This window comes from Primulina eburnea, chromosome 12, assembly GCF_022965805.1.
Source record: "Primulina eburnea isolate SZY01 chromosome 12, ASM2296580v1, whole genome shotgun sequence".
NCBI lineage: Eukaryota > Viridiplantae > Streptophyta > Magnoliopsida > Lamiales > Gesneriaceae > Primulina > Primulina eburnea.
Genome location: NC_133112.1, coordinates 3,552,603 through 3,572,435, shown reverse-complemented (window position 1 = coordinate 3,572,435; position 19,833 = coordinate 3,552,603). Strand labels below are relative to the sequence as shown.

Sequence of the window (19,833 nt, the reverse complement as noted above, 5' to 3'; positions counted from 1 at the left end):
AAAATGGTTGTGAGATTTGACCTTCAACCAACCTAGCTAACTATATGTTCAAGAAGGTACATATATATATATATATATATGCAGTTTAGAAATGAATCATATTTTATAAATGAATCATATTTTATATGTACACTTATGTAAGCACCGATGAGATGACACTCGCCTATCTGATGTGCAATTTTGTTATGTTTTATTACAATTAACAGGTGAATGTCATCTCGTCGATTCTCACGTGAATATGTACGATAAATGTACAAAAAATCAAAATTTTATATATTAAATAGGACGAAGATATTAAAAATTTTAATCTTTTTGAGAAAGGTACGTGTAAAATTTAATAATTTTAGTTAGTTGAAATGACAACCACCTTTTATCTCACTCTAGATAGACACCCTAGCTAGTCTCGACTTGCTCCTTTTGCTTGATCCAAACCGAGACAATATATTTAGGATTTTTCTTCTTTTTTTTTCTATAGTTGTTACAATAAGTCAAAAATTGTATGGTTTTATATGGTGGGAAGTCTATATATAATCCAACATCTAACCGACCGATATGTTTAACTTATTTGCAGAAACGAAAGAAATCAAAAGAAAAACAAGACATGTGGAATTATCAGTGAAAATAAAATATTTTTTGAAAAGTCGGAGCAAAGGGATTTTGTGAAAAAAGAATAAAGAACAAAACTATTGTAATGAGGCAAGATACAAGTTGTATAGCAATGGATCGGTTCAATTGTTCACTAAACCAAACTACTAAAATTTATCGATGTTCTAAAATTCGAATGATTCGAGCCAATTTCGAGCTAAAATTAAAAACCCAAATGAATTAATGATTTAGAAGAAATTATAGTATGTGTAATTTTATGATAAATTAATCATTGAAATTAAACAAAATGTATTTAAAAAAGTTGGTAAATCTTTAACGAACAAATCAGCATTGTAGAAGTACATTGGTTTGAAGCTACTACATAATTGCAATTCAACTCAATAATTTTCAAATCGTACACCAGTGTTTGATCAATGTACTGCATAGATGAGTCAAAGCTATCACTACTGGTTGAACTCAACTTATTCATAGGTATTGTCATAAAAGTATCCAATTATTTCTATTTATTTTTAATAGACAAAAACTTGTGTGAGACGATCTCACGGACATTTTTGTGAGACGGATCTCTTATTTAGGTCATCCATGAAAAAATATTACTTTTTATTGTGAATATCGGTAGGATTAACACATCTCACAGATAAAGATTCATGAGACCGTCTCACAAGAGACCTACTCTTTTTATATTTGGGGTTCATTATTTTTATTTGGATCTCATACGATACGATGAATGTGCATAATTAGATACATAATTAAAGTATTCATCGGAGTCGACATTTGTTTCGATTACACATCAAAATATTCATATTTAACATATGAACGAATGGAAGATTACACTTGAAAGATGAGGAATGGGAGCTTTAAAAGTCGTCTAAAATGATTGAAACCGCAGCTCCACGACACTTCATCTCCTCCTCAACTATGACTGATATCCCCCTCCCCACTCTCTTTACTTTTAATCTCTATTATTATACTATGTTTAGAGTATGGAATAAGCTCTAATCACCTCAACAATGGGTGCTCGACACAATGGACATTTTCCTCCTCCACGAACAAGCTCGTTGGCACATTTAGAGCATATGCACATGTGCCCACATCTGGATAGGGGAGGAAGAGAAGAACAGGGAGAAGATGAATATGTAGGCAAGAGTATACTGGCCAAGTAAAAATAATCGCTGCTTCCTCTGTAAATGTAACAAGTTTGTTCATGCGGGAGCAAGCAATGAAAGAACCAAATTCAACAATAATTGATCAAAATTAGAGCATAATCTTACTCCGTTTTTTACCATATTTGAATGTTGTACACATTCAAGAAACGTATCCAGCTCTGAAACGTATGTGTGATATAATTCGCGCAATCTTTCATTAGCCACATAAGGATAGCATAAACAGTTCGATAAAGTCATTATCTATGTGCAGAAAATAACAGTTAATTGTGAAGTCTCATGTTGTAAAAAAAGCAGTATATATATTGCAAAATAAATGGAAGACATCATATATGTATCGGATCAATGGTATGGTCAGTATCTCCAAATGAGTTAGGACCAACATTTGGATCTCTGATTGGTCGCAAATTCCTCTTGTTTGACAAATTCAAACTAACAATTGACCAAATAAGCACCCTTTAAGTTCCGATAAACACAAATTTTAGTTGTAGGCAACAATACCTGTACAATAAGGAATCAATATGATTGTCACAGCACACACAGCAGGTACCCTTCTTGACAAGACCCCAATTTGACCCATTCAGTGATGGCTCACCGACCCCTGCATTAATAAGACTCAATTTAACTGAGCAAAGTAAGACAAAACAGTAAAAACAATATTTTCCAGTCTCACAGGACATCAAGAATAGTAGCAGTGAGAATGCACATAGACCTTGTTCACTAGTTGCTCGGTTAAGAGCTGCTGAAACTTCTTGTCTAACTGAACGTTGGAGCTCCAGTTGCATGTCCATGCAAGCCTCCAGCATCCTTTGCATATTATTCATGCCTTGCTGAATATTGGCTACATCAGCTCTCAGATCATTGATCGTCTCCAACTCCTGCTTCATACAAACAAGAAAATGATCAACAATGATATTGTATTATCGTGATCTTAGCCATCTCGGTATGTGAAATATGTGAGCTGAAAGTTTTTAATAATGGTAAATAAAGCATTATGATTTTTGAAGGGATCTAGATCATCTCACAATTTTAACTATGTCAACACGGGAAGTTATCCACCCAATATGGTTAAGAAAGACAATTTTTTCCAAGCAAGCACCATGGAGATTGTTCTTAATGAATGATCTTGAACAAAAGTAAATTGACTCAGCTTAACACCAATTTTTTCTCTGAAATGCAATAACCAGGAAAAAGAACAGGCCGTCCTTACCATTTAGATATGAAACAATTCCAATATTATCAAGATTACATTGCTAACTTAATTAGTTCCCAATAGACTGCCCACAAATCTCAACTTTGCAACTTGTTATTCATATGTCAACACCCAAGTTTCTTCCGACAGAAAGATAAAAAGTAAAACAAAACAAGAAGAGAAGATGAAGCGAATCTAATTTAACACAAGAAAAATCAAGTGGTAACACTAAACATGTAATGTTATCAAGAACAAAAATCACTGCCAAATCAAGGCAACATTTCAATCAAGAGTAAACCCACAAGTTCAGAACGCTGGATACGGTGGTGACCCCAGCGAGTGTGGCGCAAAGCTGAATGCCAAAGGGGTCGTGGAGGGGGGACTGGAGGAGTTGGTAATACTAGTGAAGGTCTTCTTGTTGCATCATGTCGATCCTCATTCAGCTCATCGCGCTGTTGGTGCTGATTCCTCACGGGTGATGCTGGATGAGGCAAATTTCGGTGGAGGTCCCAATCAACGTGAGCCCTGCCTTGCCTTTGTACATATGATTGAATTAACAGATCCAGGCTCTCACGGAAACCACTATGAAGAAGATTAGAGACACTCCTCCTAAAATACAAGATTCATAAGTTCAACAGAAAATTGAGCATCCAAGAAAAAATGAGGCAATAACCTGCTTATTAACTCCCTGAGCTCCATGCTGTACACGTTATCATCATCAGATGGGTTGAACCTCGTAATTCTTCTAAAAGGAACTGAAGTACGCATTCTTGGAGGGTCTGAAGGCCCTCTTGACCAATTATCTACAGCTTCTCTGGAACCATCAGCACGCCAAGCATCTTCTTCTAATCGATTTTGCCGTCCATCTTCAGTTACCAATAATTCAGATGGCCAAGCAGATGCTGGATTTTCTTGCTGATTTTGATTTGTGATCTCTGAAGTGTTCTGCATCCAGTCATTAGAGGCAGCAGCCCCTGATGATTGGTTTGCTCTCTCATCTTCAATAGCCTGTTCTGGCCAACTCTCTCGTTGACTGGCAGCAACTTCTTGGTTTGTAGTTTGATCAGCTGGGCTGCTATCCAAATGCACCAAGCGATTGGTAGTTGAGGGATATTACTTTCCCGGTTGATAGGTTGACCCTCCTGTGAGGCATTTGTCTTGCTCTTATCTTTACTAGAATCGTTACTTTAAGTAAACGAGGTTTGAGATAATTGCTTACTTGACTGTGATCAGTAATATCCAATCTGGAGCCAAACCCATCCCTGAAAATAAATATCAAATTTCCCAGTAATGATATAATGCTTTACTCCATAACATATACTTTACATTTTATATATGTGTGTGTGTGTCTGGAGAAGTACCAAACCATGAAATAAGATCACAATGTCACGAAACAAAAGGCAAGATGTATATCAGTTCATTAATCTTGCTCACTGGAATGATTTGATGATAAAATTTCAATCTGAAACAAGAATCCTATTGTCACCATAATCTCTCTTAAGGATACTGAACATAAAAAATATCGTCCCATTGCTACAACTTCTATAATCCATATAAGCAGAGAAGAAAAAATCCAATCAGAAAGGGAGAACGAAAAGGGAGGGAAATTTTGTATCAGCACAACCGAGTACACATGCATTGTTTGGATTGGAGCCATACCTCAATCCCATGACCGTCAGTCTCTGTCTCAACTGCCTTAATTCAACAGTTGCCATCGAAGGCAGTCTCTCTTCCTCAACAGGCCTTTCATTCCTCAAGAATCTGCCTCTGAGTAGAGACTTAGAAATCACATACAAATAGAAGTTCTTCAGTAAAAATCCAATGATAAGTTTGTCAAGAAAAACAACTAGTTAAAACATATAAGCCTCACCATATCTATACTATATATAAAGGGAAAGATCCCTTTACAAAACTAACTTTTGGTGAAGCAATTTTCATATTCCAAATTTGCCCTTTTATGCCATTTCTTTTTTTTACTTAATTTATAATTTATTTGATGCAAATTTTATTTAGAAGAAATAATTAAAAGAAAATTGCTTCAAATAGCGAAAAAAAAGGGTTATATAATGTAGAGATAAAACCATTAAAAGCCATCCATATATGTACATCTTGATGCCCTAATGCGTAAGAAATCTACCATCTCAGTCTGATAGATCTTGCAGGGAAGACCAAATTAAAAGCTATCAAAAAGAGCTTATTGAGAACTAAATAAGTTCAATGAAGAATTATATTTAATAACCGTATAGAGGAGTTTCAAATTCAAATACCCAGAATTATATGTGCTCAAGAAACAGTTCCAAAATGCCAAGATCAATATAAAAAAAAAAAAAGACAGACTCAATGTCAAAACTCAGATTTGTAGCACAGCATGAGCATAAGGTAGACATGGACAACCACACTCCTCTAGACGTCAAATCTTATAATGAAGAAAATATTAAAACAGGTAGTAATAACTACTTCTAGTATCAGACAACATGAGTCTGATGATACTGAATTGAGCAGAAAATCAAGGACACTTAAAATACCTGAATACGACTGCGATGAGCAAAATCTGAAACAACACGATATTCCAACAGACCCTGAAGTTCCCGCTGCCTTTCCCTTTCAATTCTGACCAGCAAATCAATTAGAGATTGTCTTTCTTGTAACCGCAACAAGTCTGTGCGAGTATGCTCTGTCTGACCTCCCTCATGATCAGAATCCAAACATAGATGAGAATGTTCTGGTCGAACACCGAGTTCGTTATCTCGTTCTTCCCGGCGTCCACTGTGAGATCCTCTTTGCTGATTTGTCATTTGCATCAGTTCTCTTACAACTCTCACCCTCTCTCGTTCAGTCTCCCCAAGCCATTCAGCTCTAGGACTCTCATTTCTAATCACAACATCAGATGGCTCACTAATACCACTCTCCATCCAACCACGAACAATTTGCCTCACCCTCTCCCTTTCAACTTCTCCAATATCAGGAGATTGCTCACGACTATAATTTTCGAGCTCTGCGCTTTCATTCTGCGGGCCCACCTGATCAGGAAACCAAGCTGCGTGGTTATTATCACTCTCACTAGCATCCCTTGGACTACCCTGATTCCGACTCTCCGTGCTTTCTGACACATTCGAAGATACATTTGTATCAGAACCCAGAGATCTCCGCTGCCTCAGTCTCCCTCTCACTCTCTCATGGGTACGATTCAAAGCATGCTCATCCTCTAATCCTCGCCACATCTGTAAAATAGATGAGTCTCGGGTGCTTAGCCTCTCCACAGTACCCTGACGTCTTGAAGGTGGGGACTGTGACTCCTGTAAAAAAGATGAATCAAGCATTGAGACGGTGTGCAAGCCAGCGAGAGCAATCAATTCAGCCTCCCGATTCCTCTGCTCAATTGTAGTGATCATATCCTGTGCCTGCCGTGCAGCCCACTGGGTCAAAATCCTTGAGTGGTGCCTCCTAGCATCAGAAGACTCTGCCGAGTCAACACCAGCAAGATCGGACCTCCCCCTTCTAGCAAGCTGTTCCACCTCATCGTCCTCTTCTTCAGTAGTAGACGTTCTGGGTGAGCTGCAGGTCGCAAAGGACATGCATTCATCATGATGCTGACACATCAACTCCTCCAAGCCCCTCTGAAATTCAGAACGAGCATTACCCTCGGTGCTCTCCGGTTTCCGACAGACTTGTTGCTGAGCCTGAGCCATACCTAACCCTAAAAACCCATCCCACTCAGTTACCACCACAAAAAGTCCTGTCCTCAGATATGACCCCAAAAGGCACAAAAATCCCACTTTTCCCCATCGTGCCGACAACACATAATTACTCACTAAACTTAAAATCTAATTTCTAAAGTCAGAACACAAACCTAACACCAGGCCATCAACAATCCTAATATTACAACGGTTTCTCAATCTATTATAATGATTGATCAAACTCGTAATATCACCTGATCAAACACGAGAAATTAACATTTTCATTCCCACGGAACAATACAATCTAAACAAAGAACGCACTCGAATTGTAGTTAAACAGCAATTGATACCCAACCTCATACTTATAAATAAATAGAGGATCGCACATCGAAATCAAAAAATCATCATATAAACGAAACGTACCGCTGAAGCTGCGCGGTTTCCGATTGCAGCCTAAAAGTTGAAGCCTGAAGGTGCGAGCAAGAAAGAAAAAAACTAGTTTATACTGTATGTAGCATCGATTTGCATCGTATTGCGTATGTCGGAGAAGAAAGGAACAGATAAAGGTGATACACGTTAGAAGCGGACAATATAAAATGGCAAATGTGTTAGTTAATTCCCAGCACCACCCTTAACTATTACCAATACATATTTAACTCCCTTGTATGGTATACTTTTAAATGTCATTTTCACCCTCAATTTTTGACTATTGATGATTTAGATAATTAATTTAGCTTGCTTAATTATAAAAGCTAATTTATGAAGTATCTTGCAATAAAATGAACTTTGGAATATGAGTTTTTCATTTTTTAATAGAAATTGGATAAGTACTTAGTTTGTTAAATGAAGAGTATCTCGTATAGAAAAATAATTTTAACATAAATGAATTTATATTGAGTTATATTTTGTGAAAGTATAATAATAAATAGTCAAAAGACTATCTTTCGCGTACCTATGCAGAGGGGATGCAAATCAAAATCCTAATTTGCACAGGAAAAAGGTTTCAATTGTGTACTAGAGTTACATGAGTGTGTCGAATGTCACACCGATCAAGACAAAATTGTCCATCAAAGTTCGCCTGGCTTTTTTATTTCCCAAAATTCACTATGAATCCTTTTGGATGTGACCTTTCACCTGACTTACAGTTGGTGCTCCAGCTGAGCAACTTTTTGCCTTTCGGACGGTCAGTCTTTGACTGTCCACAAGACCTTCGACTCATTTAGATACATCTCACACTCACGTATTACTTCATTTCTCGTCTATATCTCCTGCTGTTATGTTAGGTTACTACTATTTTTTCCGTTGTGTCATGAGAAACAATCGTTCAACTTGATCATGAATCACATATCAAAAGAGTAGTATTTTTATTTCTTGTATAATTTTTAGCTTCTATATATTTTTTCAAAAACAATAATAGGAGGAGACATTTAGGCTATACATATTTAGTGAGTCTCATGTGAGACAGTATCACGGATCTTAATATGTGAGACGGGTCAACTCTACCAATATTCACAACAAAAAGTAATATAATTAGCATAAAAAGTAATATTTTTTGATGGATAATCAAATTAATAGATCCGTCTCACAAATACGACCCGTGAAACTGTCTCACACAATTTTTTATCATATATATTTTAAAAAAATGTTTTTAGCGTTTTTTAAGTTGAAAAAACTTAAACTGTCTCTTTTGATAAGATTTGTATATAATATTTCTAAAATAATGTTCTTTAAATATATTTTTAAATAAAAACTGAAAGATTTTTCTTGATATTTTATAAATGAACATGATAACAGAAATCAAAATATTAGTTTTAATCATAAAAACATTTATAGAATATTTGGCAAAACAAATTTTTGTTAACTTTTAAAACATTTTATATATTTTTGCTGTGGTTAACTATGTAATCAAATCTAATTACACAACACGTGGCAAAAATTCGACTACCGCCAAAAGCTGATGGAAATCCCCGTTAAATTTCGCCTCAATCCAAAATATTTCACGAATTTTCCCGTTTAATCAGGACCGTTATAAGGACCTTGATCAACAGATACCCTTGCGATCCGCGTCACTCTACGCTAACCAATAGCAACAGACCTCGATGTCTATATAACATTATCCATCATAACAAACATTAACACCGTCAAATTCTGAAAAATCAATTTTGAGAAAAAATACCCTAAGCGAGTCGATGGCAGCGAAAACTGAGAAGAAGCTGGCCGAGAAGAAGCCCGCCGCCGAGAAAGCCCCGGCGGCGGAAAAGGCCCCTGCAGAGAAGAAGCCAAGGGCGGGGAAGAAGCTTCCCAAAGAAGGCGCTGCAGCCGGCGATAAGAAGAAGAAGCGGACGAAGAAGAGCGTGGAAACCTACAAGATCTACATCTTTAAAGTTCTGAAACAGGTTCACCCCGACATCGGTATCTCTAGCAAGGCCATGGGGATTATGAACAGCTTCATCAACGATATTTTCGAGAAATTGGCGCAGGAGTCGTCTCGCCTGGCTAGGTACAACAAGAAGCCGACAATTACTTCTCGGGAGATACAGACAGCGGTTAGACTGGTTCTTCCCGGCGAGCTGGCGAAGCACGCTGTTTCTGAGGGGACGAAGGCCGTTACCAAATTCACCAGCTCTTGAAGAATCAGCCACGAGGATTTCATTTACTACCCCCCTTTTCGTTGTGAAGGCTAATCGTTTGGATTTGTTAGGGTTATAGTTGTGTAATTCTAGTTATTCTGGTATGAGAGAATTGTGGTGTTCAAGTCCGTACTTTTCAAGGTAACTTTTTTTTTTTTAATCGTAGATGTTTAAAGCGTACATGGTTTTGGCTCATTCGTAAGAAACTATGTAATGTTTAGTTGAATGAAATTATAGACGTGAAGTCTCTACTTTTTCTTGATTCCATTCTGCCATCTGTCACGACATTTATCAATGACGGTTTGTATCGTTTTGTATGTATTTTCATTTGTACAAGTTACTTCCTTGTTTCTTCAGAAAACGTCTGTCAGAAGAAGCGTGTTCTATTTAAGTTCTATTGAAGTTACTCTGGATTGGTTATGGCTGGTGAAGAGTAGATCATTCATTGATGATTTCGTTCAAGGGTTGGTAATTAATTTTAAAATATTTGTTTACGAAACTGCAAAGCTCATTTGTGTAGAAATACGTTAGAAACTTGTCACATTTCATATCTCTCTTTAAAAAATTTAGAGGCAGAATTTGTTTGGACGATGTAACATGCTGTAGATATTGTAGACTATCAATTGTGGAACTCATACCGTGGAACCTAGTTTCTTATTACGAGGATTCGATGGTTGGTCCTAAAGAAGCAGATGATTAGTTGTTCTTCGGTGTATGAAGTTTCTTCTTCAGTTCCGTGCAAATCTATTGCCCAAAGTTTTCTGTATTTAATTTATCTTGTGATAAATGATGACTTGTTCTTTCAGAACTTTAATCAGACAACGATTACATGCTTTTGCTCTCATCTCTCTGTTCGTTTAACCAACTTTTAAACCTTCAGAAAATTCCTTATGGGCGAGCACATTGTTCTGTCAAAAACAGTTCAAACCTCTCATAATTGACAAGCGGGTTATAAAATACAAGTGATTTGAGTTGGATGACTGCAAATTTCATTTCATCTCTGGATTTCCACATTTCGATGGTGGCAGTGCCCGTCTCGCAGCTGAAAAGGTATCCCAGCAGACAATAGGAATTCCTAATTCAGCTGTAATGCCGGAATGGAGCAAACCAAGATTTGATTCCTTTAAACCAACCCTAGTGTGTTTGTCGATATTAATTCGTATGCCCATTTGAGTGGATAAAACTCCAATGCATACCAAGTGTTTTCATCTCCGGATAATGTAATTGTTTGCAATTTCTATACCAAATATTCTCGTTTCCAATTCACACTCTAATCTAGAAAAACGATTCCTATATTTTGTTTTTCGACAATTAAATGTTTACATAATATATTTAGTTACACATTAATTGTGATAAATGTAAAAGAGTAGATATTTTCATTGATTCGTAAGGAATCTCACATCGATTAAATAAACACATTTAATCCTTTGATTCGTAATCAATATCACATCAATCACATAAAGTACATCCATGAAAACCCTAAATTCATCTACCAACCAGACATCCGAACTCCAACTTCAACGCGGATCATAAATAAATCGACAACTTAACTTAGCTGCTGGTGAATTTGGTAACGGCCTTGGTCCCTTCGGAAACCGCGTGTTTGGCAAGTTCACCAGGAAGAACCAACCTGACCGCAGTCTGTATCTCGCGAGAGGTGATCGTCGGCTTCTTGTTGTAGCGAGCGAGACGAGACGCCTCCTGCGCCAATTTCTCGAAAATATCGTTGATAAAGCTGTTCATGATACCCATGGCCTTGCTAGAGATTCCGATGTCCGGATGAACCTGTTTCAGAACCTTGAAAATATAGATCTTGTAGGTTTCCACACTTTTCTTGGTCCGCTTCTTCTTCTTATCGGCTGAGGAGGCGGCGACACCTTCCTTTGGGAGTTTTTTCCCCGCCCTTGGCTTCTTCTCCGCCGGGGCTTTCTCGGCGGTTGGCTTTTTCTCCGATGGCTTCTTCTCTCCCTTGGCTGCCATTTCGATTTTGCGTGAATTTGCCGGATTGCGATGAAATTGGATTTGTCGAGGTGGTGGTTTTATACCGAGGATGGGAAAAGTTGTGATTGGTTTAGTTGTGGTGACATGGATCGTGGATGTGAACCGTAGATGGGATCTTTGATATGTCGCAAGATATTATGCACTTGATTGGTGTGAATATTTTATTTCCTAGGGGCGTGGGTTCTTTTAAATAAACATTTAAATTTCATTATATTGCACATTATTAACAGGGTTAAGCAAGATTTCGGTTAAATCGAATAAATCGATCGAACCGAGCCAATTCAGGAATTCGGTTCGATTATTTCGAAAATTCGATTTTCAAATTAAAAATATCGATTATATTAGTTAATTTGGTTCGGTTACAGTTTTCAAAATTTTGAAATCGGTTAATCGAATTAACTGATATAATAAATATTATTATTTAATTATTTTTTTTATTTAACAACTTTTATAAATATTTTAATTTTAATTTTAAAATCGATATATGTATTAATTGTGTTCAAATAAAACTTATATATTTATGATGTGTTTGTTTTATGTTTTTATGCATTTGTGTAAAGTGTAGTGTTAAAAAAAATTATAAATATAATTAAAATTAAATCACATTTTTTTTAAACTAATCGGTTAATTCGGTCACCGACCGAATTAACCGATTTTAGTTCGGTTCGATTTTTATCGATTATGAAAATTTATTCGGTCGGTTCGGTTATGACTAAATATTTCGGTTCGATTCGATTCGGTTCGATCATAGTTAATTCGGTTTGATCGGTAACCGAATGCTCACCCCTAACCATTAGTCACCAAAAATATTAAAAAATTCTTTCCTCTAAAATTTATATATATTATGAGGTTTTTTCATTTGACAAAATGATGACGTCATGTTATCATTTGTTAAGATCGCATGTTCCATTACTCTTACTATAAACTGATCTTTAGTTAGCTTTGAAGAAGGTACATAAAATTAGTCCAAGACCAAATATGTTAGATTTTTGTTTTCAAGTACTCAAATTCGTCCGTACATATCAGCTTTGGATTCACCACAAAATATAGGGGTGTCAATCGGGTGGGTTGGGTCGGATTTCGGGTCAACACGCGAATTTTTTTTATTTTTTTTCAACCCAAACCCGACCCGAAGCCAAAGCAACCCGAACACGAACCCGTATAACTCGACTCAACTCGTCTAACTCACTTAACCCGAATTTTATTATTTTTCAAAAAAAAAAATTAATGAAAAAAATTCAAAAAAATAAAAAATAATAATTATATTTTAATTTAAACACGTAATAACAAAATTTCCGATTTAAATTTGAAAATTCAATAGTAGAAAATTAAAATTATATTTACTAAATCAAATAAAAAATTGTTAAAAAAATAAAAATATGCAAAATAAATATTAAATGATGAAAATTTATCATATAAATATACAATAAATTTTGTTCAAACATAAAATATATAAAAATAGAGGTAATATTTTCAAAAAAAAAAGTTCGCGGGTCAACCCGCGACCCAACTTGAAACCCGTCTAACATGATAGCATTCTCCGCCGGGGGCTTCTTCTCTAACCTGAAATCCGTCTAACATGACACCCAACCCGTCTAACAGGATCGTGTCGGGTTGACGGATCGTGTCGCATTTTGACACCGCTAACAAAATACCCAGTTATTTTAGGTATAACATCTCGATCAGGAATAGAGAAGTCTCGAATTTCACTCTGAAAGCATTCTACATAAGAGTCGTCTAAAGAGTGTAGCATATTACTATTTGGATAACCAATAATTATATTCCATTTATCAACTCTTTTTTCATTAAACAAGCTATCAAACGGTGTCAAAGAAGATATAATTTACATAATTTATTCTTAAAAATAAGATGTACAATAGGAAAGTTTTCTAATTAGATATTCTGCTTCCTCAGAAATTTAAAACACGTAGAATATGTATATTTTATTATAAGTTTTTTTTTTGTTTTTTTTTTTTAGTTTTCTAATTTATTCATTATCTGTTCATCTTGTTGAAACTAATATTTAGTTATTGAGTAGGTCTCATGTGAGACCGTCTCACGGATCACAATCTGTGATACGGGTCAACCCTACCTATATTCACAATAAAAAGTAATACTCTTAGCATAAAAAGTAATACTTTTTCATGGATTATCCAAATAAAGATCCGTCTCACAAAATACGACCCGTGAAACCGTCTCACACAAGTTTTTGCCTTAGTTATTTCAGAATATCTAATTAGAATTATAAAAAACTTAGAATTAAAAATAATAAAATTTTTTATTAACATTAATATTTATGATAAATTACTATTAATTCTAATAATATTTATGATATTTTTACTAATAGTTTAAAATTATTTTATAAATATGCGCGACGCTCGTTCAGCGCACCGATGAAATCAAGACATTTTCCGCAATTTTCTACATTAAAGCTGTAATTTCTTACAAAATTAAACCGACACACAGTAGCTAAATTCAGTAACAAGAAAACCCAACAAACCAAATTTTACATCAGCAAAACCCTAATTACAAACAGCATCGGAGACGCATTTTCAAGAACTAGTGAATTTGGTAACAGCTTTAGTCCCTTCGGAAACGGCGTGCTTCGCCAACTCGCCGGGAAGCACCAATCTCACCGCAGTCTGGATCTCCCGGGAAGTGATCGTAGGCTTCTTGTTGTACCTCGCAAGCCTCGACGCCTCCTGCGCGAATTTCTCGAAAATGTCGTTGATGAAGCTGTTCATAATGCCCATAGCCTTGCTCGAGATCCCGATGTCGGGGTGAACCTGCTTCAGTACTTTGAAGATGTAGATCTTGTAGGTCTCCGTGCTCTTCTTCGCACGTTTCTTCTTCTTTTCCCCGGAGACACCGCCGCCTTCCTTCGGGAGTTTCTTCCCGGCCTTGAGCTTCTTCTCCGCCGGTGCTTTACCCGCTGTCGGAGCTTTTTCCGCCGCGGGCTTCTTCTCTGATGCGGGCTTTTTCTCCGCGGGTTTCTTCTCTGCTTTGGCTGCCATTGAAGAGTACAAAACAACACCGTGGATTTAAATTTTGAAGGAGTGAGTGACGATGAGGTATACCTTATGTGCGTTGGAGGGTGGCTGTGATTGGTTGAATATGTGTGGCGCAGATGGGGGGTTTCCACGGTTGATTGAATGATCCGATTGGACGATCGAGATCATTTTGAAACTCGGCTGTATTTATGCCTCGACTTAGAAAGCTAGGGCACAACAATATTCCTTTTTGATTTTCTGATTTGAGGATAAATCATTTCTAGGTTTATTTTAAAATATTTTTCCGCATCTAATAAATCATTAATTGAATGACACCTCACATCATAAAATTGATGGATTGTTATACATGAATCGAAATCCTAAAAATGTTTAGTCAAGTCATATTCAAAATTAAATTGATCGGTTAAAGTTCTGATTAATGAGTTTTAATGTATATGATAAGTTGTAATTCTTTAATGTATAGTGATATAAGTGTAATTTTTGTTTTTATCGCGTGACACCATGTTTCATATTCTTTTTATCATTAAAAAAATAATTAAAAAGAGAAAGCTAAATAATTCTCTTCAGGAAAAGAGCGTATAGATTTGGACGATCAATATACGTTTTAAATAATTTAACTAGATTATGATTTCAAATACGTTTCTGTTTAAATTTTCAGTCAAATTCTCCGTGATATAGAATGATGAATTATATGATTTATAGATTCTCTTCTACATATATACTTTAGAATATTAAACAATATCTAATACCATATATAGTTATTAAAGCTTAAGCAAATGATATCTAATGAACAATATACAGTTATTAAAGCTTTCATAACACTTACATGTTGAGTAATGGATATTAAAAATTTTATCCCAATCGATAATCGAAACACTAAAGAATATAAGGGATGAATAGAGGAATTATCGATTCATGGCTTTTCATATCCACCACCGCCGTAACCGGATCCACTGCCACTGCCATAGCCTGAGCCACCTCCTCCTCCTCCACCACCTCCTCCTCCTCCACCTCCTCCACCGCCACCTCGCCCACCTCCTCCATAACCATAACCACTACCTCTCCCATAACCATAGCCACTTCCTGAGCCACCTCCGCCACCACCACCTCCGCCTCCACCGCCACCATCTCTTCCTCCACCTGAACCATAACCTGAGCCATACCCAGACCCATATCCCGATCCAGAAGCACCACCACCTCCCCCCCCTCCTCCTCCACCACCTCCTCCTCCACCACCACCATATTCTCCCTCTCCATATCCGTAGCCACTTCCTGAGCCGTACCCGGAACCATAACCTGAACCCAAGTTCACGCCCGACCCTCCTCCTCCTCCTCCTCCTCCTCCACCTCCACCTCCTCCCTTAGCAGCCAACTTTCCAACTCTAGCAGCCAACACAAGGTCCACAAAGATGAACAAGACCAAGAACGCAGCATTGATCATCTTACAGTGGACCATTTTCAACCTGCTTCACGATTATATATCTTATTCTTACTAAATTAAGAATATATTATGCTCAAGAACTGGAAATCTGACACCCCATTTATAGTAGTACGCTCACTCTCTATCTGCCAAACCCCATTGGACGCATGGCCTTTTAGTCATTTTATTTATATTATTTGTGTTGTGATATATTCTATAATAATATATATTTCAGTAATGTATGCATGCATGCATTGATTGATGTGTAGGTCTTTTGTGAGCCGGTCTCACGGATCTTTATCTGTGAGACGGGTCAATCATACCCATATTCGCAATAAAAAGTAATACTTGTAGCATAAAATGTAGTACTTTTTCATTAATGACCCAAATAGATATCAGTCTCATGAAATAAGACCCGTGAGACCGTCTTACACAAGTTTTTGCCTTGATTTATTGCTTTCTCAAGTTCTACAAAAATTAATTTCGTAAAATATTATCTTATTCAAATATATTGATTTCTAACCGTTATTTCGTTGACGGACAAAGTGATGAGAAAGAATATTTGTAAAATATTTTAACAGTCACATTATAAAATCAAAAAAATTATTATAAGATTCTCATATATATAACTAATACGAAGTTGAGTCAGACCAATGCTTCAGTTTCTTATATAGAAAATATTCTATAGAATATAAATTTCAAATAAATATTTAAAACATAAAATTCTAATAATACTTCTAGCAACTTTTTTGATGAGAAGCACATTAGTAAAGAAAGAAATAGAGCCAGCCAAAAACTCGAAAATCCCGACCTACATTTTTCTTGATCCGAGTTGTCCGGATTTTTTCATCTAAATAAATGCTGGGAAGAAATTGGAAAATTAATATCCTCCCGGTGAAATTCTCGACCCGACCTCTCCCGATTTTTTTTTAAATAATATAATATTATTACATATTGGTCGAAAGATGGTCATTTTAAATAAAATACTATTGAGTCGAAGCCAATATAGAATTGGTTAACATATTTAAAAGGTTAGCTCATAGATGATAATTTTAAGACTTAAATTAAATGGTTAATAATTCATCTAAATAAAAAAATATCACATAGATAAATATTATAATTCAAATAAAATTATACAAAATAAAAGAAAATTTATCGTTATTTTATCCCTTCGCCCTATACCTATACCTATACCTATAAGAGTAAATGAACCATATTATTATTATTATTATTCTTAATTCTATATATAATATCCTCTTATCTACTCGACAGAATTCCGATCTTTTCGAGTTACGTTATCTCTATCTGATCCGATCCCGAACTTTTGGGTTCCAATATTATCTGAGTAGGTTTTTTTTAAGAAATGCTCTCACAAATCTTTATCTATAAGACTGGTCGACCCTACCGATATCCACAATAAATTAAAAAGTAATATTCTTAGCCTAAAAAGTAATAATTTTTCATGAATGACCTAAATAAGATATTCGACCCACGAAATTGATCCGTGAAACCGTCTCAAAATAGTTTTTGTGATATTATCTTGTACATGATTGCGAGAAAAAAAAAAGATTTAATTATTATCGGGAAGGGTCCTGACCGATCTCACCCTTTAAAAGAAGGTAGTGGTGTTGGTGGTGGGTGTGTGTAATGTGTTGTATAAATGCCATATTGACCATAAAGTTTTCTTCCACTTTTATTTATGACATCGACCAATCAGCGACCCCGCCTTTCCTTTATATTAGGACTTTAAAATTGATCGAGTTCATAAAAAAATATTTTACTCGTTAAATTAAATAACTTGAGGTGTAAAAAAATGTATTTTTAAAAATTTAGTTTTATGTCTAAACTAAACTATATTTCTTTTTAAATTTTTTTTTATTTAAAAAACACTACATTATATTATATTGCTAAACTCTAGTACGAAGTCAAGAATCCAAACCTTCCCGTCGATGTGAGCTTTTGAGGAAGATCCTGTTATCTCTAGAGTAAATTTTATCCGTTGAGCGACGATCTTTCCATTCGACACCGTCGGATCAATAAGACCAACTTTCGTCCCTTCTCGACGGATGGGTCTTGCAGTCAAGCTCCATTTTGCCTTTGTTTTCATTTTATATCTGTAATATCTATATTATTATATAAAAAATGAGGATATAGTTGGAGGACACTAAAATATTTAATTCTATAATTATTTTTTTTTACTTATTATTTTAGTAAAAACTTCATTAAATCACTCCACATTTTATATAGTAAAAAAAAGTTGTAAACAAAACTTCAATTTTAAATTGAATAACGCTTCTAAATTAAAAATAATTTTACTTTAATTGTTTATTAGTATTTGAATAAATTTGATATATATATATATATATATATATATATATATATATATAACATGACGCATGTATGAATAGGAAACACCACTAAATGGGTAAAATTTTCACCTAGCCATCATCACCTTTCCTACAACCTTTTCATCCTATGAATGACAAATGTCAAAATATGTTTAGTGGTGTCCAAACAATGCATAGCATGCTTACTTTCAATTTGGGAATTATTGGGATTAGTCGCTGCATCAAATTCTTTTAAAGATAATGTTTTCCCACTTTTGTTTGTTCTAAAGTTGCGACTCCTTATCAAAAAATGAAAAAAATAAAATAAAATTGTTACACTACTTTTTCCACTCAAAATATTGGGTACAATAATTATCCTGGTTTGATAGAACGATCGAAATGTAGTGCTTAAGCTGCTGTGCAGTTTAAAAGATTTGAGTTGCACCATTACCACTAGCAATAACTTTTGGTAAAACGACAAGCGTTCGGTCCTACACAAAACAAATCAATCAATCGAAATGTGATCTTATGGACCATATCAGTTCTTTAAATTTTTTAAAACGAATATTTTTTGAGAATATAAATTTAATATTTTTACTAATTTATTTTGATTTACTTATGTTCTCTACGTTATATAGAAAAGAGAAGTTTGTAGAAGAGATTTATTTCTTTTATTAAACTCTATAACCCGTCACATTTGGGAATTGGCGGTTAAAGGCAAGTAATGTTAACCAATAAGTCGAAAAAATATATAACTAAAATGCTAAAATTCTTAAAACAAAAGATTGATCCGACTGTAGATCGAGTGCAAATGCATGAAAATGCTCGGTTCATTCACTTCTGGTAATGCAAAACAAAGACCAACAATGAAATCAAACTTCTTTAGTCGACAATCGAACTAACAATCTAACTCAGTTGCCGAATTCGATCGATTTGATTCATCCAATTTGTGGGTTTCTGTGTAGATTTCAGAGAGTGAGGGCAAAAGGGCCGACTGAAATTATTGTATATGAAGTGTTTTGTTATATTACACTTGCACGTGATACCGCAAAAAACATATGACACAGACAGTAGCCTACTTGTGCCAATGAAGGGTTCAAGAACCTGGATATCGGCCCCTCGCCATCTAGGCACCATGAAATGGAGGATATATGAAAACTGCAGCGGAAAATGTAAATAAAGTTTGGAAACTTATTCATTGATGTTCCAAACCCGTATCGACAATCCGCAACTCAGTTTCACTCAATCTGCCCTCGATATAATCCAGTCGACCAGACATCTCAAAGCCTAGATGTACATAGTTCAAAAAGAGTAGTCTTGAGGCTTAGTTAGCACAAATATACAAACCAATTTTGAAGCTAGTCGAGAGAACTAAAACCCCGAGAAACCTTTTACAGTATTGTACTTCTTCTGTGCAATTAAAATCAAACATGTGACTTTTATTATGATATCAATTGTAGAGCTTTTTTCGTTTTTCCAAAATCTGTAACTAGTGGGGAAATAACATATATAATATTTTAAATATTACAACAATTCAAGTACATATATATTGTTCTATCAAACAGAGACAATTATTGTACTATGATATGATCTTACTTTAACACACTCTTTCAAGAAACTAATACCAAGATATGTATGTAAAGAATTTAGTACGTTTCATTAAACAGATATTAAGTTAACACGGTATATCACATCAATTTCACTAATTTATTATTTTTATTAAAATAAGTTAACACTGAGAGTATCATAATCCATATTCATATTTAAGTAGACACAAATACTTTTGTGTTACGATCTTCAAGAATA

The 19,833-nt window shown here is 35.3% G+C and overlaps 3 protein-coding genes and 1 pseudogene across 3 annotated transcripts; 1 reads left to right on the top strand and 3 right to left on the bottom strand.

Moving 5' to 3' along the window:
• Window positions 1-1,325: 1,325 nt before the first annotated feature.
• LOC140807114 (uncharacterized) lies at window positions 1,326-7,233 on the bottom strand. Its single transcript, XM_073163819.1, is given in 10 exon segments — window positions 1,326-1,700; window positions 2,271-2,370; window positions 2,482-2,647; window positions 3,264-3,570; window positions 3,635-3,900; window positions 3,903-4,103; window positions 4,181-4,223; window positions 4,621-4,739; window positions 5,487-6,892; window positions 7,062-7,233. Coding segments are annotated over 9 exon segments (2,484 nt in total). The 5' UTR covers window positions 6,651-6,892; window positions 7,062-7,233; the 3' UTR covers window positions 1,326-1,582.
• Window positions 7,234-8,758: 1,525 nt separating this feature from the next.
• On the top strand, window positions 8,759-9,423 carry LOC140806917 (histone H2B). The gene has a single exon (XM_073163468.1). The coding sequence runs from the start codon at window positions 8,828-8,830 to the stop codon at window positions 9,266-9,268; it is 441 nt and encodes a 146-aa protein (XP_073019569.1). The 5' UTR covers window positions 8,759-8,827; the 3' UTR covers window positions 9,269-9,423.
• A 1,205-nt stretch (window positions 9,424-10,628) lies between these two features.
• On the bottom strand, window positions 10,629-14,423 carry LOC140806918 (histone H2B.1-like; annotated as a pseudogene).
• A 656-nt stretch (window positions 14,424-15,079) lies between these two features.
• LOC140808237 (uncharacterized) lies at window positions 15,080-15,844 on the bottom strand. Its single transcript, XM_073165311.1, has one exon. It carries the CDS (start codon window positions 15,734-15,736, stop codon window positions 15,194-15,196), a length of 543 nt encoding a protein of 180 aa, XP_073021412.1. The 5' UTR covers window positions 15,737-15,844; the 3' UTR covers window positions 15,080-15,193.
• Between the last annotated feature and the right edge of the window lie 3,989 nt (window positions 15,845-19,833).